General features: G+C 41.4%; 1 protein-coding gene across 3 annotated transcripts; it reads left to right on the top strand.

Annotated features, from left to right (window-relative positions):
- The first annotated feature begins 458 nt into the window (after window positions 1-458).
- hmgcs1 (3-hydroxy-3-methylglutaryl-CoA synthase 1 (soluble)) lies at window positions 459-22,342 on the top strand. Of its 3 annotated transcripts, none has more exons than XM_088391242.1 (11): window positions 468-622; window positions 1,233-1,307; window positions 1,630-2,078; window positions 2,293-2,418; window positions 5,475-5,639; window positions 9,078-9,267; window positions 9,623-9,793; window positions 17,194-17,300; window positions 17,397-17,522; window positions 18,085-18,242; window positions 20,874-22,342. In XM_088391242.1, the coding sequence occupies exons 2-11, from the start codon at window positions 1,303-1,305 to the stop codon at window positions 20,949-20,951; spliced, it is 1,575 nt and encodes a 524-aa protein (XP_088247368.1). In that variant the 5' UTR covers window positions 468-622; window positions 1,233-1,302; the 3' UTR covers window positions 20,952-22,342. The 3 variants fall into 3 exon arrangements, with proteins under 3 accessions (XP_088247369.1, XP_088247368.1, XP_088247370.1); XM_088391244.1 differs by having other exon boundaries at window positions 469-622; window positions 9,099-9,267; XM_088391243.1 differs by lacking the exon at window positions 1,233-1,307 and having other exon boundaries at window positions 459-622.
- Window positions 22,343-23,997: the final 1,655 nt, after the last annotated feature.

Below are 23,997 nucleotides of genomic sequence, written 5' to 3' on the forward strand. Positions count from 1 at the left end.
CTGCAATTGTTGTTTGTTGCGTGGCCTATCAAAGGATTAAAAACACAGCTTAACAAAAAAGCTTGAAATAAAATTTAAATTCTGCTCTGAGTGTTTTCCTGTGTAAATGTAAAAAAATCTTCAGAATGTATTTATACATATTTTATATAAATAGTATATAAATATATTAATAACTGAAAGGGTCACATTTGACAAGATTTATGAGTATATTCATTTTGAGGTCCCAACTCATGACCTCCACACGAACATCTCACACGAGACGTTTACAGCTCCCTATGACTAGGTCTACTTACCGCGCCAGGAATTACGTTCATGCTGTGATTGGTTGTCCCCTCTCACCAGACATCGTGCACTTGATTCTATTGGACCATTGTCATCGCTCTGGTGCATGCTTACAGATCTTACTTTCTGATTGGTCAGAAAATCTGCGCGCTTGGTAGCACTGCGCGTTTACCAATGGACCTTCTCATCTGATTGGTCGAAGAGCCTGTGCGTAGTCCATCGGTTACGTTTCTCTGTCATCCTCGTACATAAATACACTTCTGCCGGGTTTGCCGCAACTTAAAATCTACTACTTATTCAGTCCTAACAAAGTTACATTACTGGCGTTACACTCACACAGGTAAGATATATATGCATACATATATATATATATATTTGAATATACACATGTCTACTGTTAAGCTTGATCGGTTGGATTCTTGTTTATCAATGTGGACAGTTATGTTTTCAAACGAGCTTGGTTGAACATGGGTATATATGATATTTTTGCATATTGTGAATACTATTTAATGGACGAATTATTAGAAGACGTTGTAATCTAAGATGTTATCCAAGATGTAACAAAAGCGAAGTGAGCTAGCTTGACACAGCGCTAAAGAATGTCCGTCAAATTATTTTGTCCGGGTAGGAAACGACTCTTTACCATCATCAATGAGAGTTTGTCCAAATAAAATTGCACTTAATTGTAGCTCGGTCAGATTTCCTATTCAGAATGTGGTGTTTACCATGAAGCCGTGATAGCTGCGTTTCCTACGCTAAGGAGTTAGATGACGGCACTGCCATGAATGACCTATCTTAACTTTAGGCAAATCCCGTTGACCTTTCACCCAGTTTTCTTCATTTTCTTCCTTGGCTTCAGTTTACAAAAGTTATGTGTTTCTTATCTGTGGTTTTTGGTAATTGTAGATGGTGTTATTGACGTCACATTTTTGTCAACTTACATATTACAGCGATAGCAGTTTTTGTTGCCCATTGAGTTTGAAGCCTTGACAACGATTTTAAGTGCACATTCATGATGTTATGAGGTGAGGTCAATTATCTCCTTGCTAAGTGGTCATCTTGCTGTATAGCTACATTTTCGCCCTCTGAACAAGTTAAATCCCACGTTTAAAATAAAAGCAATCTAAAAACTTTGCATGTAAATATATTACTAAAAAGTTGCATCTCATTTAAAATAAAATAATTTTATTTACAATTGTATTTGCAATTTTATGTTACACAAGCTCAAGAAAATTCAATTGACTTATTGTAAATATTTAAACTTAGTAATTACCTGAGCACTAAATTATCTTCATTTCAATTTATATAACCATAAGTGTAAATGTTAAACCTTCTCAACCTATACAGGATGCCTGGTTCTGCCTCTAACAACTGCTTGGGGCCGTGGCCCAAAGATGTGGGTATCATTGCCATGGAACTGTACTTCCCATCGCAGTATGTGGACCAAGCTGAACTGGAACAGTTTGATGGTGTTACAACTGGCAAATACACAGTGGGCTTGGGTCAAGCCTGCATGGGCTTTTGTTCAGACTGTGAGGATATAAACTCCCTTTGCCTGACAGTGGTCCAAAGACTGATGGAGAAGAACAGCCTGTCTTACAATTCAATTGGCCGTTTGGAAGTTGGCACTGAGAGCATAATTGATAAGTCCAAGTCTGTGAAAACAGTCCTCATGCAGCTGTTTGAGGACTCAGGCAATACTGATGTGGAGGGCATTGACACCACAAATGCCTGTTATGGTGGGACAGCTGCACTTTTCAATGCTGTAAACTGGGTTGAATCCAGCTCATGGGATGGTAAGTGAACACGCTTTGAAAAAAAACTCCCTCGCACACATAACGAGTAGAACAAGTAGTACTTTGATCTTCATTGACAGACAGGTCAATATAATTATCAGGTGAACTATGACGTATTTTATTCTTGATCAAACAGTGCTGCCTTTATTTAATTGCTATTTAGTACACACATTTTTTTTTTTTAAATTTGGTTTATCTTTATTTCTCGCTGCAGGCCGCTATGCGCTAGTTGTAGCCGGCGACATTGCTGTTTATGCCTCAGGAAGTGCCAGACCTACAGGCGGTGCCGGTGCTGTGGCGATGCTCATTGGGCCCAATGCGCCTTTGGCCTTTGAACGAGGTCAGAAAGTGTATGAATTTGTTCTTCAGAGACTAACCTAATACCTAATAATAAGACCTCACTGTGATCAAGTTGAAATAATCCTATCATTTCTTCTATGTAAATACCACCATGATACAGCCATTGCTTTTTTTAGTTAATTTTAGGTAAATAGTGTTCCCTCACTACGGTTCAGTTGTTGAGGATTCACTATATTTTCATTTGTGACCATAACTTCATGAATTTTATCTTGCTATTTGAATTGAGTGGAATTGAAGAGGTCTTTGAAGTACAGTGATCCCTCGCTACTTCGCGTTTTGTTTATCGCGGCTTCACTACATCGCAGATTTTTTTTCCAAATTAAAAAAAACATTTAAAAGTAAATAAAACTTCTAAATTGAGGAAACGTGCCTAACCTTTAGGACATTGTAGTGTTGCTCCAAATGTTCTTTTAGATTCCTTTAGAAGTCCGTTTTCGCCTGTTAGCACGATCGCGAATTAGCACCTTTCCACTAACTCGTTAGCCTGCCCAGTACTTCTTGTTGGTGACCGTACTTCGTGGATTTCACTTATCGCGGGTGGTTTTTGGAACCAATTATCCACGATAAACGAGGGATTACTGTATTCTCCCCACCGACTCACGACGTTTCGAGTCAAGGTCAGCAGCACACCGTCCCCACTGTACAGTGTTAACAGTGCATTGCTTCCCCCTCCTGAGACGCCGGATGGTGGACCAGAATTTTATCAAAGCCGTCTGGAAGTCATTCTACATGGTCACGAGGTCAGCAGCACACCGTCCCCACTGTACAGTGTTAACAGTGCACTGCTTCCCCCTCCTGAGACGCCGGATGATGGACCAGAATTTTCTCAAAGCCGTCCGGAAGTCATTATACATGGCCTCACTGAACTCCTCCCACACTTCAGCAACCGCTGAAGCCGCATTTGGCTTGGCCGCATTCGGCTTGGCCATCCGGTACCTGTCGGCTGTCTCTGGTCAAAACGGCCCGATGGACTCCACTTCAGCTTGACAGCATCCCTTATCACCGGTGTCCACCAGCGGGTTTGGGGGTTGTTGCCATGACAGGCACAACCTTCCAACCACTGCGCCGGTCGGCCGCCTCAACAATGGAGGCCTGGAACATGGTCCACTCGGACTTATTGACTCGGTCAATATATCCCACCTCCCCCGGGATGTGGGAAAAGCTCTGCCGGAGGTGAAGCTCTTTCTCACAGGATATTGTGACAGACGTTCCCAGCAGACCCTCACAGTACGTTTGGGTCTGCCATGTCAGATCGGCATCTTCCCCCTCCATCGGAGCCAACCCATCACCCGGTCGTGATCAGTTGACAGCTCCACCCCTCTCTTCACCCGAGTGTCCAAAACATGCGGCTACAAATCCGATGACACGACTTCAAAGTCGATCATCGAACTGCGGCCTCGAGTGTCCTGGTGCCAGGTGCACACATGGACACCCTTATGCTTGAACATGGTGTTCATTATAGACAATTCATGTCGAGCACAGAAGTCCAGTAAAAGAACACCGCTTGGGTTCTGATTGGAAACACCGCTCGGATTCTGATCGGTAGGGTTCCTTCTCAATAATGCCCTTCCAGGTCTCACTGTCATTGCCCGTGTGAACATTGAAGTCACCCAGCAGAGCGATGGAGTCCCCAGAAGGAGTGCTCTCCAGCACTTCTTCAAAGGACTCCAAAATGGGTGGGGTGGGTCATCTGAGCTGCCATTTGGTGCATAGACACAAACAACAATCAGAACCCGTCCCCCTACCCGAAGGCGGAGGGAGGCTACCCTCTTGTTCACCGAGGTGACCCCAATGTGCAGGCGCCCAGCCGGAGAGCAATAAGTATGCCCATACCTGCTCGGCGCCTCTCATTGTGGGCAACTCCAGAGTGGGAGGGAGTCCAGCCCCTCTCAAGAGGACTTGTACCAGAACCCAAACTGTGTGTGGAGGCAAGTCCGATGTCTAGTTGGAACTTTTCTGCCTCACACACCAGCCCGAGCTCCTTTCCTGCCAGAGAGGCAACATTCCATGTTCCAAGAGCCAGCTTCTGAAGCCAGGGATCAGACCGCCGAGGTCCCCGACTTTGGCCGCCGCCCAGCTCACTCTGCACCTGACCCCTGTGGCCCCTCCCACAAGTGGTGAGCCCATGGGAAGTGGGACCCACCGGCCGGGTCCCATGGGTGAAGGCCTGGCCACCAGATGCTCGTCTTCGAGCCCCAACTCCAGGCCTGGCTCCAGAGGGGGGCCCCGGTGACCTGCGTCTGGGCAAGGGAGAACAAAATCCGTTTTTATTAATCATCATGGATCTGTGAGCCGTGCTTTGTCACCTCGGTGACCCTGCCAGGGCATGAAGCCCCAGACAACTTGGGTCCTAGGATCATTGGGACACGCAAAACCCCTCCACCACGATAAGGTGGTGACTCACAGAGGGGGATAGATGAATAAAATGCATTATTAGTGCTTTCAAATTCAGAAAGTATAACAGTATGACATTTAACCTCGAATTGGTTAAAGACAACAATACTCTCAAAATATACATATACTTTTAATCATACTTTATACTGCAACTATTTCCATATTTTTATGACTATATTTTCAATTAAGATTATAATGCTTGCTAGCCAGAGTCTGAGCTGCAATGTGCTTGTACACAAAGTGAATTGGTGACCAGAGCACAAGTGAATAACATTGACCGTCACTTACCTGTTCCATGTGGAAACTTGGTACACCTCTGTCCTGTCAGAGTACGAAATAATTTTTTTTTACGACCCAATTTTGGGTCCTGGCCCACCAGTTGAGAATCACTGCCTTATAGTGATTCTGTAAGACTCTCAAGGTTTTGAAAAAATCTTTTTGGTTACTCATTTAGGTTGAGTATAGGATAGATGGTCATATACCCACAGACTCATACATTTAATGTTTGTTTTCTTTCAAAATTGACATAGTTCAGACACTATTTTCTAGATTTGTGGTTCTCAGTTATTAAATGGCTTTTGACATTTTAGCAGTGAAACCTGTGTGTTCTCTTAATGATGGTGTACATTGTGTCTTCCGTAGGTCTGCGAGGAACCCACATGCAGCATGCGTACGACTTCTACAAACCTAACCTCATGTCAGAGTATCCTGTGGTAGATGGCAAGCTATCTATTGAGTGCTACCTGAGTGCTTTGGATCGCTGCTACTCTGTGTACCGGAATAAGATCCATGCTCAGTGGCAAAGAGGTTGGTCATAAGTGTTTTCACTGTTCATAATAAAGTTAAGGCTACCAATATTCTATTTTTTATTTTTTTATTTTGTCTCGTTTTGTTTCGAGCTTGATCATATATATGACAGACTAAACAAGTATATTTAAACTGAAGCATGTGGTTAAACTATGTGAGCAGGAAAACAAAGTGGAATCCCACACCTTTAGCGTAATATGGTTAGGGATTTTGGTGGACATGGTGGATTAGGTTTGGAAACTGTTTCCCATATGATTAAAAAGTAGATTCAGGGTAAAACTGTTTTGTTGAACTGTATATGAAGGCAATTTTTCATTGACTCGTTTAATAGTGTCGAAAATATAGAAATCAGTAAAACACTGTTGATATTAAAATGCATAAACAACAAACACTCCTTAAACACTTTTAAACTGCAATTTTGATGAATAGAGAAAGTGAAGCTTGCGCATACTTAAGAAAATCCGTTGTGTATATATTTTTCATGTTGAATCTGGTCATGCTTTTCCAAAATGACTCTCATAATCACCATACGAAGCATACAAAAGCAAAGTGTGCAGTGTTAATCCTTTTTTCTTGTAGACTTTAAACAAAGAAAATTAAGACAATTGAAACATGCATGTACTAATTTCTTTTTGATAAATCAGGGATGAGAACAGCAAATGAAAAAAAAAACACTGAAAAGTAGCCGGGGTCTGGGGGCCGCATGCCCCCCCCACTTGCCGCAGGGGGCCAGGGGCCGCAGGCCCCACCCAATGGGGGTCGCAGTGAGCCAGGCGCCACAGGCCCCCTTTGGGGTCTGCAGGGGCCACAGGCCTCTATTGGGGGCCGCAGGGGGCCAGGGGCAATGCCCCGGAGGGGGCTCAGGGGGAAAAGCTCCCTGGAAACTCCTGGATTCTGGCAGTATAGCAACCCCAAAACCATTTATTTCATCACTCAATTTCAACAGTTTTGTTAAAAAAATATTCCTGCTAATATAATATAGGCTAAGGTAAATATAATACAGTCAAGCCTCGGTTTTCAACCACAATCCGTTCCAGAAGGCGGTTCGAGAAGCGAATCGGTCAAATTACGAATCTATCTTTCCATTACAAATAATGGAAAATGTTTTAATCCGTTCCAAGACTTTTTTAAGAATTTTTTTCATTTGCGCACTTTTGTCCGATCGCGCAACTGTAGCGCACCGCCGAACGCGCAACCGTAGTGCGTCGCCGACAGCGCAACTGCACCGCGCTGGTTGCATTATTGTGACAGAGCCGTCGCTGAAATTTAGAAAATATTTTTAAACTCCTGATTTACTTTCCAAAATTCAAGTGGACCAAAGTGCGCAGGGAGCTCAATTTTGTCCGATCGCGCAACTGCAGCGCACCGCCGAACGCGCAAACGTAGCGCGTTGCCGACCACGCAACTGCACCGCGCTGATCGCATTATTGTGACAGAGCCGTCGCTGAAATTTAAAAAATATTAGTATAGACCTTTTTCGATCGAAAATCGACCGAAAAAAATCGACCTCGACCTATACACCGAGTCATAAAATTTAACTTCGTATTCATCGCTTCAAATGTGATGGTAACCAAGGCTGTTTCTCATGCACCTCATTGTGCGTGGGTGTGCGTCTGTCAGGCTCATCAAACAGCGAGAAACTGAATCATTATAAAGCGTTCGTCGCATTAACACGCATCCTCAGCAACAATTTTAAATATTCTCACCTCAATAACGGACATCGAAAGCCAGGCAGCGACGATGACTGCTAAGGGGAAGTACCGGGTATTGAGCGAATGTGCGAGTCATCGCGCGTCAAGCAACGACAATAACTACCGGTACGTAAACATTCAATCGCCATGTCTAAATGAATGTCGTTGGCACTTAGAAAATATTCGCCAAACTTGGCCAGACTTCCAGGGGAAGAGGCCGAATTTTCACTTGTTCTGGCCGACCGGAGGAACCAGCCGAGGCGGACACTTTACGGCGGTTGAGTCGTTGGCACTTAGAAAATATTCGCCAAACTTGGCCGGACTTCCAGGGGAAGAGGCCGAATTTTCACTTGTGGTGGCCGACACGGGGAACCAGCCGAGGCGGACACTTTACGGCGGTTAAGTCGTTCGCACTTTGAAAATATTTGCCAAACTTGGCCAGACTTCCAGGGGAAGAGGCCGAATTTTCACTTGTGGTGGCCGACATGGGGAACCAGCCAAGGCGGACACTTTACGGCGGTTGAGTCGTTGGCACTTAGAAAATATTCGCCAAACTTGGCCAGACTTCCAGGGGAAGAGGCCGAATTTTCACTTGTTCTGGCTGACATGGGGAACCAGCCGAGGCGGACTCTTTATGGCGCAAGAGCCGTTGGCACTTAGAAAATATTCGCCAAACACTCTCGATGGGACAGAAGACGACCTTATCTGGGAAGAGGAGGAGGAAACTGAGGATAGAGAAGACCAAGAAGATGCCCTTTATGACGACAAACTAAACGAAAACGAATGGAACGAGCTTTTCGGAAATAGCGACGATGAAGACGAATTTTGAACTCTATGTACCGGCAATCACTTTATAATTATAATTTGTTGTTTCTTAACTAAAAATAAACCAGTTTCTAAGAGTGTTCATTGTTGTTAGTCTCTCTCGGCGCGTAATATCACAGGGTCATGAAGTAAATAATATTTAAAATGGCGTATAGATCGCTCGCTACAAACTCGCGAATTTGAACACATTTCGTCAATAAATTTCGCATATTTCTGATTGAATTTTGAAGTTTAATATAATGCAACAATTGAGCTCGACTTATACAAAGGACATATCATAAAATCGTAAATTTCCGTCGAATTTTAGGGGGTCGACTTATACACCGAGTCGACTTATACACCGGCAAATACGGTAAGTCTTGATGTACTTTCCAAAATTTAAGTGGACCTCAGTGCGCAGGGAGTTTAATTTAGTCCAATCGCGCAACTGCAGCGCGCCGGGCGCTCACTGCCACATTGCGTTAAGAGCGTCTTTGTGTTCCGAGTTGTAAGATGACGCTGCTCTCGAGCCATGCCCATCTGAAGCAGTTCTTGATGCAAATGATGTGACGAAAGTAGCGCCAAAATGCTGCCGAAAATAAGGCGGCTGTTGTCGCAATACTGCTGCCAGCCGCCCCCCCATATAAAAACAATTTTGTCAACGGATCTACACGATTCACGAAAATGATACTCCCAACGGAAAAAAACACGGAAATCCGCGGCTCCGCGGAAGATTCTCATCCCCTATAAATTGCTTATTAATCAAATATGAACTCTGTCGGCAGATACTCGATAGTTCAGTGCAAAAAAATGTGGTTTAGGACATTCCTAGTAAATAAGTTATTAAAAGTTTACATTTGATTTATTTTACCACTTATAATTACTTAATCTTCACAGACAAATCAAGTAGTACTTCTGAAATAGAGTAATATTGTTTTTAAAGCTTTTCCCCTTTGCATGATAGAGGATTCGGAGAAGCGCTTTTCTTTGGAGGACTTTGGGTTTCTTGTCTTCCACTCACCGTACTGCAAGCTGGTGCAGAAGTCATTGGCCAGATTGATGCTGAACGACTTTCTGAACCACCCCTGCCCAAACACTGAGACGGGCCCCTTCAGTGGCCTTGATGCTTTCAGGTAAAATGACAACGAAACTCGCTGGACAGGGGGACATGATTATTTAGACAGTAGCCCTTACCTATTTAAATTTAAAACTAACTCAAGTAAATCTTGTGTTTAGGACATTGATGGATTAAAAACACAACTTTGCATGTTACTGTAGGTTTGCCAAAATTATTTTTTTGAACATGTAATTGCATCAGCTTATATTATGCAAGAGCTTATTGTTTATACTTGTCTTAGATTCTAGATCTATTTATCTAAGGCTAATTCTAAGCCTTAGAATATTTAACGTTTTGGCATTTCTAGTGTCTGTCATTTCATCAGACTTGTGCTGTGTGTTCTCTCCAATACATTTGTGTTCTTTTGGCAGAGACGTAAAGCCAGAAGACACCTACTTTGACCGGGATGTTGAGAAGGCCTTCATGAAGGCCAGTGCTGACTTGTTTGAGAGAAAGACCAAGCTGTCTTTGCTCATATCCAACCTGAACGGAAATATGTATACCCCCTCAGTCTACGGCTGCTTGGCATCGGTCATCGCACAGTATGTCTCAATATTTGAGTTTGTTTTGACTAGCATGCACCAGGTGCTACTATAATGTCGGCAGGAAATAGACATATTAAAACTACCGTATTTTCTGCATGATAGGGCGCACTTAAAAGCTTATAATTTACTCAAAGAACCACAGTGCGCCTTATAATGCAGAGCGCCATATATATATATACCGTAATTTCCGGACTATAAGCCGCACCGGACTATAAGCCGCACTAGCTAAAATTCAGGGATATTTTAGTTTTTTTCTTACATAAGCCGCACCGGACTATAAGCCGCACGTGCACATGAGTTTTTTTACAAAGAAAGACAGTACACAGAAAGCCGTAAAAATCCATAAATATGCCGCGCCGCCATTTAAGCCTCAGGGTTCAAAGTAACCTTCTGAATAAAATGCATTAAAAGTTCACATTAATTACAACTTGTTTTTGGTAAGCAAAATGTCAGAAGAATTGAATTTAAATCCTGATTGATTGGGTTTTAATACAATGCAGATGGTCCAAACAGCGCCACTGCTTTGTGTAATTTCTGAGTCACATGGCAGAGTAAGAGAAAGGGTTTAGAGCCCTTTGACGCAGGTCACCTAGCGTGCATTCCTACTAAAGCTCATAAAAGTCACAAGCAACACAGGCAGAATAAGCAGCAGCCATAGTAGTGTTTCAAAATAGTATTTTTGTTGTTGTTTTTTTCTTCAAGATACCGCACAACAGTGGTCCACAGCCTTTTTACGAGTGTATAAAAATGATCAAGTCATCACAAAAATCACGAAAAAAATCTTATATAAGCCGCACCTGACTATAAGCCGCAGGGTTCAAAATTTTGGAAAAAAGTCGCGGCTTATAGTCCGGAAATTACGGTATATATGTGTGTATATGTATATATGTGCATGTATATATGTATATACGTAGTATGTGTGTGTGTATGTATATAGATGTGTGTATATATATATATATATATATATATATATATGTGTGTGTGTGCGTGTATATATATGTATATAAAACACCTTTTTTAAGCATTTTTTCATTTGCGCATTTTTGTCCGATCGCGCAACTGCAGCGCGCAACTGTAGCGCGCCACTGACCGCGCAACTGCACCACGCTGGTCGTATTATTGTGACAGCTGAAAAGTCCTGATGTACTTTCTAAAATTTAAGTGGACCTCAGTGCGCAGGGAGCTGAATTTGGTCCGATCGTGCAACCGCAGCGTGCCGGGCGCTCACTGTCGCATTGTTTTAAGAGCGTCTTTGTGTTTTAGGATGGCTTTACTGCTCCCAATTGCTTTCTTTGGAGGCATGATTAGGGGTTAATACAATCCTCAAAGTAACGAAAATACAATAATGAACGGAGTCAGTCGGCATCCGGGCTGCGCAGTCGGGTTTTCTCTGGTCCTTTCGGCTCATCTCGCGAGGTTCGACAACCGAAGCAAAAAATCTCGAATTTTTCGTTCAAATTCCGATTTGTTCGAGAACCGAGGTTTGACTGTGTGTGTGTGTGTGCGTGTGTGCGTGCGCGCGCACGTTGATCAATTGGTGAATTCGTTGATCCATACTGGTTGTACACAGCGCTCTGCCAAAATGTTTCAGTACGACTGGAAAATTACAAGGTCGCATCGCTTTCAGAATTACGGCAACCGTGGTCAGCGGCGTCACCGAAGTAAGCTACTACTTGACAAGCGCATGACATTTTATAAATAAAAACATTTTTTCTATAGGCTAGAATCCATCCCATCGCTTGATTGACATACAGGTAAGCCTGTCGGGAGGCAATCCCAGTGAACCGCACATGCGCAATAGACAGTGACCACACCCCCTCACTGCAGCTTTTTGGCTGCGCATACACAAACCCGGCACCAAAGCTAACAAGCTAATCAAGGCATGACGCATCAACGCACACACTCGCATTTTTCTTTTAAACTAAAGAAAGGTTACGGCCCTCAGAAATGAGAGGGGTTGCTGGACCAAGTAAGAAGCCAAATCGTATCAGTTTTATACGGAATGGGAGTTAGAGGTGACTGAGTGACATTCCCTTTACACAGCTCTATCTTGTGGATGCATACCGCAACCCTAGTCAAACCCAGTTTGATGCAGTAGCTTCTAGTGTGCCTTTTAATCTGGTGCGCCCTATATATGAAAACATTTATGAAATGAAAAAAAAATCAATGACGGTGCGCCTTATAGTGCAGAAAATACTGTAAGTACTGTACGTGCTGGGATTGCCACACATTAACAAGCAGCATTTGTTTTAGTGAGAAATTATTAGACATTGTCCTCATTGGGGGGGGATACTAGTTTGTATTTAACTGATGATGAGCTGTGTATCAAAACTATTGGCCCTACACTTTGAATTATGTTATTCTAGTGGAATGTCTGGAGAGAAAAAAAATCAGTTTCAGGATTTGACCACTGAAGTGGTCTTCTCCCAAAGGAAACAATGAAAATAGAAGTTTTCCGGACGGCATCGTGAAATGTATTGTGTAACATAAGAAAATGCAGGCTTGAGTTCAAGCACCAATGCATAATGCTTGTGGAAGTCATCTTGCCTTGTGCATGTGACTTTTACTTTGTGGCATTAAGTGGCACGCATTTAAAAATCTTACACCTGTTAACAATTAAACACTAAAAATAAAAGTGACAAATCATATGGGGACTCAAATGTCATCATCCTGCACATCAACCTTAAGTCATAATTTTGAATGTATTTGGATGTTGATTAACATTGTTTTTCTTAAAATTGTAAAATGCAGCACCCCTGTTCAATATTATGTTAAATTATTTACTGTAATTTCTGGACTATAAACCGCACCTGATTATTAGACGTACCAGCTAAAATTAGGGGAAAATCTTGTTTTGTTCATATATGAGCCGCAAGTCATAGACTGCAGGTATTTTAATGTTTAATTATCATTTGTAAGAGAATAATATAAGTCGCTCCGGAGTATAAGTCGCACCAGCCATAAAATGCCCAAAACAGTGAAAAAACCATATATAAGTTGCTCCGGAGTATAAGTCGCATTTTGGGGGGCAATTTAGTCGACAAAATCCAAGACCAAGAACAGACATGAACGAGCAACAACAGGCTAAACGATGCGATGCTAACATGAAAAACACAAACAAGAAGCTGAGAACGGGCCTGACGTAACATTCAGAGATATTTAAAAAAACTATTACATAAATAACACGTTTATAAAACTCTGTGTCACTCCAATTCATTAAATCCATCGATAGTCCTTTGTCAACAATGCCGTGTGCCGCGCCGCAGTTGAAATTATTCCACAGGCCCATACAACGACATATAAACTATATTTTAAAATAACTATCACATAAAAAACAATATCAAACCATTTGTGTCACTCCAAATTATTAAATCTATCGATCAAATTTCTCGTCTTTTATCGATCGTCCTTTCTCAACAACGCCGTGTGCCGCGCCGCAGATGAAATTATTCCACAGGCCCATGCAACAATATATAAACTATATTTTAAATAACTATCACATAAGCAATATTATCAAACCATTTGTGTCACTCCAAATCATTAAATCCATCGACCAGATTTCTCATCTTTTATCGATCGTCCTTTCTCAACAACGCCGTGTGCCGCGCCGCAGATGAAATTATTCCACAGGCCCATACAACAATATATAAACTATATTTTAAATAACTATCACATAAACAATATTATCAAACCATTTGTGTCACTCCAAATCATTAAATCCATCGATCAAATTTTTCGTTTTTTATCGATCGTCCTTTCTCAACAATGCCGTGTGCTGCGCCGCAGATGAAATTATTCCACAGGCCCATACAACAATATATAAACTATATTCTAAATAACTATCACATAAACAATATTATCAAACCATTTGTGTCACTCCAAATCATTAAATCCATCGATCAAATTTTTCATTTTTTATCGATCGTCCTTTCTCAACAATACCGTGTGCTGCGCCGCAGATGAAATTATTCCACAGGCCCATACAACAATATATAAACTATATTTTAAATAACTATCACATAAACAATATTATCAAACCATTTGTGTCACTCCAAATCATTAAATCCATCGATCAAATTTTTCGTTTTTTATCGATCGTCCTTTCTCAACAATGCCGTGTGCTGCACCGCAGATGAAATTATTCCACAGGCCCATACAACAATATATAAACTATATTTTAAATAACTATCACATAAACAATATTATCAAACCATTTGTGTCACTCCAAATCATTAAATCCATCGATCAAATTTCTCGTCCTTTATGTCAAAAACGCCGCGCGTGAGCAGCTGACGTCAGCCTCGTGGGTCAGTTGCGTCTCCTTTTATTCCACAGATGTAGTATATAAATATATTGTAGCATTAACAAAGTACAAGGGAAGACGTGGGTTTGGTAAATGGCCCTTTATTTAACAAAACGAGAGTCCAACGAGCCAACAACTATGAACTGTAATGATAAAAACATATAGAAGTTGCTACACAAAATAAAATATATATCAAATAACTATAACAAAAATCAAAAAAAATTCCAAACCTTCTGTATCACTCCTAATCAATAAATCCTTCAAACTCTTCGTCTTCCGTGTCACTTTCGAACAAAGCCGCGATTGATGCCGGTAATACGTGGGGCCCTTCGTCATCTTTGTCGCTGATGTCAGACTCCTCGTCAGTTTCAGTTGGAATTATTCAAGATTTTCTAAATCCTGACAAAATGATTTTGGGTGTAACCGAAGCCCACGCTTTGTCGATCCATCCTATGACGTCCAGGAATGTTGCACGTCGCATTCTCCCGGTTGCCGTGAAGCTGTGTTCTCCGTCCACCATCCACTGCTCCCACAGGTTACGCAGAACTGCTTTAAAGCTCCTATTCACGGAGACGTCAAGTGGCTGAAGTATTTTAGTACAGCCTCCAGGGATGATGGCAGGTATGGAGTTGAGACTTTTTAATTTCTCTTTTATCTGTGGCGTGATATGCGCTCGCATGCTGTCCATCACAAGCAGAGCTTTGTTCGCTCTGAAGAAGCGATCCGGACGCCTAGTGTAGCACTTCGTAAGCCACAAGTTCATCATTTCCTGATTCATCCACCCTTTCTCATTTACGGCGACAGTAATTGAGCGGGATTGGATTTTGGGCATTGTTTTTCGTTTAAAGATGACCATTGGTGGCAATTTTGAGCCATCTCCGCAACATGCCAGCACCACTGTCAAGTGCGATTTTTCATGACCAGTAGTTTCTATATTAACACTCTTCTGCCCTTTTTCTGCAACACTTCGGCCCATGGGAATGTCGAACGTGAGGGGGATCTCGTCCATGTTAATAATATGATCCGGTGTCACGTTTTGCTCACTTACATGCTTCTTAACGAACTCGCGGAAACTGTCGATTTTTACTTGGAAGTCCGGTGGGAGCGTTTGGGACATCGATGTTCTTGCTCTGATAGAGAGGCGATTGATTGCGTTGCATGAAGCGATAACACCAAGATGGTCCTCCTTTAAAATCCGTTATATTCATCTCCTTGGCCTGCACCTGGGCATGGATTGAGAGGCAATTGCGTTCCATGAAGCGATAACAAGAAGATCCTCTCACTACATTTCTCTCATACAACTCATTTATATTCATGATTTTGGCAAATACCTGGGCGTGGAGACGCAATTGCACTGTTGATAAGCCTCTCCCAGCAGCACGTTGTTCAAGCACTCATGCACGAACTCGTTCTTCGAGCTGTGGCCACTTAGCTTTTAGCCCGCGATTAGCTCTTTTCGTTTTCTTTGTTTCGCTAAGAGTGGCCTCCGCTTTTCGCCAATCCCTTACAAGTTTCTCACTAACGCCAAACTTTCTTTCTGCTGCTCGATTGCTGTTTTCGGCAGCATTTTTCACAATTTGAAGTTTGTAACCTGCAGAATAGGATTGTCTTTTGGGTGCCATTTTTGTTAAGCCCTTGTTGATGAGTCACGGGCAACAGTGAAATTTAGAGCGCCCTCATCCAGTTTCGTCTGAAATTAACGTTTTTTGTTTTGTTTATTTGATTGTTTCATCAAAGTCTGCTTTATTGTCAATTTCTTCACATGCCAAGACACACAAAGCGATCGAAATTATGTTCCCACTATCCCACGGTGACAAGACATAGTACACAATATGCATACAAGTAAACAACACAAAAAATAAAAACAAGAAGGCACAAACAATGAATAAATAAGAGTGATGAATAAATAATAAAGAAACAATTAACATAATAAATATAAGAAGAGCAAAAATGAAGCAAGTGTGCATACAGCAGACAGTGGACATGGATAAAGTGTTAAAGCTTTAAAGTGTTAATTGCTTTATTTGATTTTTTCTCTCTATTTTTCATGCTTTGAATATGCACATATAAATGCATGTGAAGTGATCAACTATACTTGTAAGTAAGTGATGTGTTAATGATCAAGTAAAAATTTGTGAAAAAAAACATATAAGTCGCACCTGAGTATAAGTCGCGCCCCCACCCAAACTATGAAAAAAACCGCGACTTATAGTCCGGAAAATACGGTAAACAGAAAAGATTGTCAGGAAAGAGATGGCGCTTTGGGGACGCATACCTTTTAACATAACGTTTATTGACAGAGTGGAAGGAGCTCTGCAAACATGCATAAATCTCAGTGACGACCATAAATAAATAAAAGGGTACCACTTAGAGGGGTAAATTTGGCAATGCTATACTAGCTACACGTAAAGCTCCGGAGAAATGACCAGGAAAAAAAATACTGAAAAGAGTGACGTCACAAGATGTCATCAACAATAGCCCGGTGCCCTCTAGTGGCCAGAAGAAAGCTCTACAGTAAACGCAGCAGCTCTATTGCCTTCGTTAAGAGCCAAATTGACTACCTTCAACTTAAAAGTGGCATCATATACATTTCTTTTTCCCCCCCATAATGAGGGTTTGTGTATAAAAACTTCCTTCCTCTAATAATGTCCGTCTTGATCTCGTTCTGTCTCTTGTTCGTGTCGATTGTGCGGCACTGTTTGCCTGGCGGACAGACATCCGATTAACACACCACTCTTCTCCCCAGTGGCCATGTATCTGGTCGCATATCCCTCCACCCAGCAAAGCAGTGCCACACAACAGCGATCCACAACCTTTTTACTAACGAATGTATGTGTATTAGACGTCACAAAAATCACGAAAGATCCATAGCTACGTCGCACTGGACTACAAGCCGCAGTGTTCAAACCTTGTGCAAAAAGTAGTGGCTTAAAGTCCAGAAAATCTCTCTGCATATCCTCTTACAAATGATAATTAAAGATGAAAACACCTGCGACTTGTATATGAACAAAACAAGATTTTCTCCTAAATTTAGCTGGTGCGGCTTATAGTCCAGAAATTACGGTAAATACAATCTTTCCCTTCTATATTGTAGACACACATCTTCACAAATGGCAGGTCAGAGGATTGGAGTCTTCTCCTATGGATCAGGATTTGCTGCAACCCTCTATTCTCTCAGGGTCTCGCAGGACCACACACCTGGTGACTTTCTCACTTGTCTTTCACAAAATCAATTGTGATTGTATTACAAAATTAGAGCAATATAAATCTGTAAAGTTGACTTTGTCCTGCCCCTAGGTTCTGCTCTTGACAAACTTATCTGTAGTATGAGTGACCTCAAGGTCAGGTTGGAGTCAAGGAAGAAGGTTTCACCTGCTGTCTTCTCTGAAAACATGAAGCTCAGAGAAGAGACCCACCACTTAGGTATGAAATTTCCGATGTTTATGTTGAACATTGAATATAAACAGTGCTGAAAATAAAAGCACGCCAAAATATTCCTTGGCTAGATTCAAGAAGCAATTACATTAGGCGCATAATTTATTAAGTGTCAAATGATTTAAAAAAGTAATTGAATTGTGATTCTCTTCCCTCAATATTTTGATTGTGATTTAATATGTTAAGTCTCTTTCCATTTTCTACAGTCAATAAATGTATTTATTGTACAATAAATATAAGACTTGCGCGCGCACGCGCGCGCACACACACACACACGCACACACACACACACACACACACACACACCCTACTCAGTTCTGGAACTAAGGTACTGTACAGAGGGCTGTTATTAAGTGGACTGAATCCTAATAGCCGTTAATTCCGGCATCCTTTTGGTTCCGAGTTGGTTAAATCGAGGTTCCACTGTAGTGCAAAATGGTTTGTATGGCAATGTGCTGTAACACTTGAATATGGTGCTCTTTGCTATATTGTTTCGGAACAGCTTGTCCAAATGTGTGTTTATTGTTCTGTCGTGCTTTAAATTTACCAGCCAGCTACATCCCTCGTGGCTCTGTGGAGGATCTGTTTCCAGGCACTTGGTATTTGACACGAGTGGATGAGAAACACCGTAGGGAATATGCCAGGAGACCTCTGGACAATGACCTGCCTTCAGAGCCAGAACGTGTTCGCTGCAGCACTGCCACTGAGGTACAGATTCTATCCCAAGACTTCTGTATCAAGTCTTCAAGGCTAGCATGAATATATACCGTATTTTCTGGGCTATAAATTGCTCCGGAGTACAAATCCCACCAGCCATAAAATGCATAATAAATAAAAAAAAAACAACATAAGTCGCACCGGAGTACAAGTCGCATTTTTGGGGGAACTTTATTTGACAAAATCCAACACCAAGAACAGACATGAACAGGCAGCAACAGGCTAAACAATACGGTATGCTAACGTGACATAAACACAAATAATGAACTGAGAATGTGCCTGATGTAACATTAACAGTTATTCAAATAACTACAACATAAATTTACACGTTTATCGAACATAATAACAATAAAAACAACATGTGAAGTGATCAACTATACTAGTAAGTAATGTGTTAATAATCGAGTAATAATGTGTTAATAATTTCACATTTAAGTCGCTCCTGATTATAAGTTGACCCCCAGCCAAACTATGAAAAAAACTGCGACTTAGATTCCGGAAAATACGGTATATATGCAAGGCAGTTTATTTACCGTAATTTCCGGACTATAAGTCGCGGTTTTTTTCATAGTTTGGGTGGGGGGGCGACTTATACTCAGGAGCAACTTATATGTTTTTTTTTCACAAATTTTTCCTTGATCATTAAGACATCACTTAAAAGTATAGTTGACCACTTCCCATGTTATTTTTAGTATAGTTGATCACTTAACATGCTTTTATATCTTTATCTTGAACATATTCAAAACATAAAAAATAGAGAAAACATCAAATAAAGCAATTAACACTTTAAAGCACCATATCCAAGTCCACTGTCTGTTTGCTCCTCTTATATTTATTATTATTATTTATTATTATTTGTTTATTTATCATTTATTCAACACTCTTATTTATTCATTGTTTATGCCTTCTTGAGTTTTTTTGTGTTGCTTGTATGGATATGTGTACTATCTCACCGAGGGATAGTGGGAATGTAATTTCAATCTCTTTGTGTGTCTTGGTATATGAAAAAAAAATCGACAATAAAGCAGAGTTTGTCTTTGATAAAACAACCAAATAAACAAAACAAAAAACTACATCTGAAAAAATATATATTTTCAGACGAAACTGGATGAGGGCGCTTTAAATTTCACCGTTGGCCGTGACTCATCAACTGGGTGGGCTTAAGAAAAATGGCACCAAAAAGAAAGTCATATTTTGCAAGTTACAAACTTCAAGTTGTAAAATATGCAGCTGAAAACAGTAATCGAGCAGCAGAAAGAAAGTTTGGAGAACCGTGATGTACCAATGGATTACTATTTCAAGTGACGTCAGTGGCACCGCGCGGCGCGACCCACGTAAGGACGACCGGCATCATTAGCGGTGATCATTTCTAAGTGACACGGAGGACAAAGAGTTTAAAGGAATTAAGGATTTGGAGTGACATAGAAGGTTTGAAAAACTATTATGGCTTTTACGCACGCCCGGTCCTACTCTACTGAGTCGGGGGCCGGCGCTCGGTCGAGTGGCTGTCCGCGAACGGTGCGTGGGGCGCGTACATGGCCATTACGCACGCACGGTCCTCTGCCATGGAGCTATCGTCTCTGGAAGTCCACGCCGCCACACGCTTGGAAGTTTGTTTTGTGGAATAAAGAGCCGTTTACCAAACCCACGTCTATCCTTGTACTTTGTTAACGCTACAATATAGTTATATACTAGATCTGTGGAATAAAGACGAGGCTGACGTCAGGGCGCACGCGCGGCGATGTTGACAAAGGACGAGGAATTTGATCGATGGATTTAACGGATTTAAAGTGCACGGATGGTTTGATAATATCATTGCTTATATTATAGTTATTTGAAATATAGTTTATCTGTCGTTATATGAGCCTTTGGAATATTTTGAAGTGCAAGCGCCCTCAGTTGCGCGCAGCCATTGTTGACAAAGAACGATCGATGGATTTAATGAATTGGAGTGACACCGATGGTTTTATAAACATGTTATTTATGGAATGGTTGTCCTAAATTACTCTATGTTACGTCAGGCTCGTTCTCAGCTCCTCATTTGTGTTTGTCACGTTAGCATACCTATCGTTTAGCCTGTTGCTATCGTATCGAATGATCGATGGATTTAATGAATTGGAGTGACACCGATGGTTTTATAAACATGTTATTCATGTAATAGTTGTCCTTAATCACTCTATATGTTACATCAGGCCCGTTCTCAGCTCTTTGTTTGTGTTTGTCACGTTAGCATACCTATCGTTTAGCCTGTTGTTGCTATCGTTTAGCCTGTTGTTGCTCGTTCATGACTGTTTTTGGTGTGGGATTTTGTCGAATAAATTGCCCCCCAAAATGCGACTTCTACTCCGGAGCGACTTATATATGTTTTTTTTCACTTTTTGGGGCATTTTATGGCTGGTGCGACTTATACTCCGGAGCGACTTATAGTCCGGAAAGTATGGTATACGGTTCAATTACATGTTTGCTATTGCTGGAGTACGCAAAAGAATGACTGAATTAAACACAATTCAAATATTTTACTTGTCAAGTACAGTGCATTTTTCAACTACAGTTCAGTTGCATGAAGGTATAGTAAATGTGCATTTTAGGACTAAAACCTAAGCTTTTGATCTGGCATTCTAGCACATCCCGAGTCCAGCCAAGAAGATGCCGCGCATCCCTGTGGCTACCTCCAACTCTGACAATGGCATTAGCAACTGAGAGCTCTCAGCTCTTCGTCAAGGTATCGAGGTCCAGTAATTTGGAGACGGTGCAAATACTAAGCAGTCAAAAGGCCAATGGGTCATTGGTCTTGCAGCATAGCTCGTGAACAGCGTTCACAACTGCTGAACTGCCTGTGACTTGCCCATCCTTACCTAGTCGACAGACCTTTTCAAAGTGGACCATGTATTTCACAACATCAAAGATTGTTAGGAAAACTTAATTTTATTTGGGCGCACAGACTGTTATGACTAGCATCACGTACCAGAGTATTTTAAAATGAGGTTTTTACACACGTGCATGTGTGGCATTCGTCATATTGGCTCAACAGCAGCCATCCCTAATCACGCCCTTTTATGCATATGATTTCAATTGTACCTACATAAATATTTACATATATATTTTTGCAATTTCAGTTTAATTATAGCCTGCACTCATTGGGTTATAGATATAACATGACATTGCACTCTTACGGAAACACTAATTTGATAATAGCTTATTTGGTAGTGTCATTTAGGAGAATCATCATCTACCATCTTTAATTAATTCATCTTATTTTTTATTATTTATTATAATATATAAGAAGATAAAACGATAATCATTGTATTATATAATTATTATAAAAATAATTATTAGCTATTACTTCACACTGTGAACTGAATCTTTAGTTAGTCTTCTGCCATGCCACTCTACACAGCAAGTACCTGCTAATTATAATTGAAACCAGAAAAAATTGAAACCGAGTCAATGTCGTTTTGCATTAGTTGTGTTTCAGTGTTTTTGTGCTTCTTTTGTTGTCATGTTTGTTGACAGGAAGCTCAACCTAAATAATTACTTTTTGAACTTGCAGTGGCCATCATTTCAGTATACGTCTTTTTCATAAGTCATTTAAAGTTCTTTTTTCATCTGTGTCGCTCTGGTGATTTTATTCCTGTTAAATCTTGATTAAAATATCCAGCATTGGCATAAATATGATTCAGGTATAAACCATGGCAAACACAAGTCTTGAAAATTAATGGGGGTTTGGCAAATTAGACGGTTGTTGAAAGTAAGAAGCCTTATTTCAATTATGTATCAAATGTAAACACAATTTGTCTCCCTACTGTATTTACAAAAATTCTCAGTTGTAAAGTCGGTTTGTGCCTCTCCACACACGCTAACATCACAAATGCAGTGTGGCTATGTTTTGCGAGTGTGACTGTAATGTAGTAATGGAATATGAGGCTTGCCTAAGAGGTCACACGATCTTAACATTTGACAGTATTGTACATTAAAAGCTGTAAATTTTTTATGCATTGTAGATAGGAGCGAGTGGATGTTATCTGAGATTTATTTTTATTCATATTCCTGTAAATCTTAAGCAAATAAAAATAAATTAATACTGTATTCACCGTTTGCTGTTGGGCTGTTTTCACTTCAATTAGTCTCATCACACTAAAGACTTATTGTTAAGTACTGTACTTTGAATGTTTTTTCCTCTCTATTTTTCCAAGTCCAATGCATGCAACTGAATATGCTACATAATTTGGGATCAGTATTATTTACTGTAAATGAACTGGTAATACAATTCACAGGTATACTCTAGAGCAGTTTTTCCCCACAAGGGGTAAGTGTACACTTAAGGTGCATGAAAAAATCTAATAATTTATTTCCCAAATCGGTACCCTGTGGCATAGCAACACCAAAATCAACATGTGTTGGGTGTTTCATTAAAACTCAGACTGTGAGAGATCGGACAGTACAGCCAAATGCAAAGTGAAGCAGTCTTTATTGTGGAGGGAGATGGGAACGCTGGAGGGCTGAAGCGGCGATCGGGCGAGGCTGCGCTCGTCGGATAGCCGGATGGCAAGCCAGGGTAAGGAGCTGGCGGCTGGACTTCGCACTGGCGAGGAATGGACATGGCGGACGGGTGATCTCCAAGGAGAGCAACTGTGGAAGGGACCGGTGTGCACGGAGATAGCGCTCCCAATCAGCCCGCGACAGGTGACAGCGATCCTGGTGACAAGGTGGCGTGGCTGGACGACACTGGTGCGTGACACTGATGAATATCTGCTGTTAGAGTTGATCTGAAATTTCTTCAGTATTTTGTTCATAATACTTAAAGTTAAGGTGTTAAGGTGTCCAAAGGAGTGATTTTTTTTATGGTAATTTCTTTTATGGTAAATGTCAGTAGCTATACCCAGTAACCCATCCATCCATTTTCTGAACCGCTTAGTCCCCACGGGGGTCGCGGGTGTGCTGGAGCCTATCCCAGCCGTCATCGGGCAGTAGGTGGGGGACACCCTGAACCGGTTGCCAGCCAATCGCAGGGCACACAGGGACAAACAACCATTCACACTCGCACTCACACCTAGGGACAATTTGGAGTCTTCAATTGGCCTACCAAGCATGCCTTTGGGATGTGGGAGGAAACCGGAGTGCCCGGAGAAAACCCACGCAGGCCCGGGGAGAACATGCAAACTCCACACAGGGAGGGCCGGAGGTGGAATTGAACCCGCACCCTGTTAACTGTGAGGCGGACGTGCTACCCAGTGCACCACCGAGCCGCACAGTAATAAAGTTAAAGTCCCAATAATTGTCACACACACAACTGGGTGCGGTGAAATTTGTCTCTGCATTTAACCCATCCCCAAAGGGAGCAGTGAGCAGCAGCGGTGCCGCGCTCGGGAATCATTTGGTGATCCAACCCCCCCAATTCCAACCCTTAATGCTGAGTGCCAAGCAGGGAGGCAATGAGTCTCATTTTTATAGTCTTTGGTATGACCCGGCCAGGGTTTGAACCCACAACCTTCCTGAGTTGGTCAGTAACAGATAGTAATAACATGTAACTACTTTATCACTATTTAATAATACAATAAAAACGAAATAAAAATGATATATGGTAGTATATCAGTAAAAATGAAACAAGGTAGATTTTTTGGGGGGGCGATACAAGAATGGGTCCATAGTTGGCAGTCTGTTTACATAGTCATAAAGCAATACGCACCGAACAACTCAGCATCCTCTTTGGGTCCCCAAATTAGTCACAGATTTTTCTAAATCAAGA

The sequence above is a fragment of the Syngnathus floridae genome, chromosome 12 (genome assembly GCF_059516105.1).
Source record: "Syngnathus floridae isolate MCC-2025c chromosome 12, RoL_Sflo_1.0, whole genome shotgun sequence".
Lineage (NCBI taxonomy): Eukaryota > Metazoa > Chordata > Actinopteri > Syngnathiformes > Syngnathidae > Syngnathus > Syngnathus floridae.

Coding starts and splice junctions, on each gene's coding strand:
- hmgcs1 (XM_088391242.1), top strand. Junction 9,268..9,622: donor AGTGGCCTTGATGCTTTCAG/GTAAAATGACAA, acceptor TTCTTTTGGCAG/AGACGTAAAGCCAGAAGACA. Junction 17,301..17,396: donor CTCGCAGGACCACACACCTG/GTGACTTTCTCA, acceptor TCCTGCCCCTAG/GTTCTGCTCTTGACAAACTT.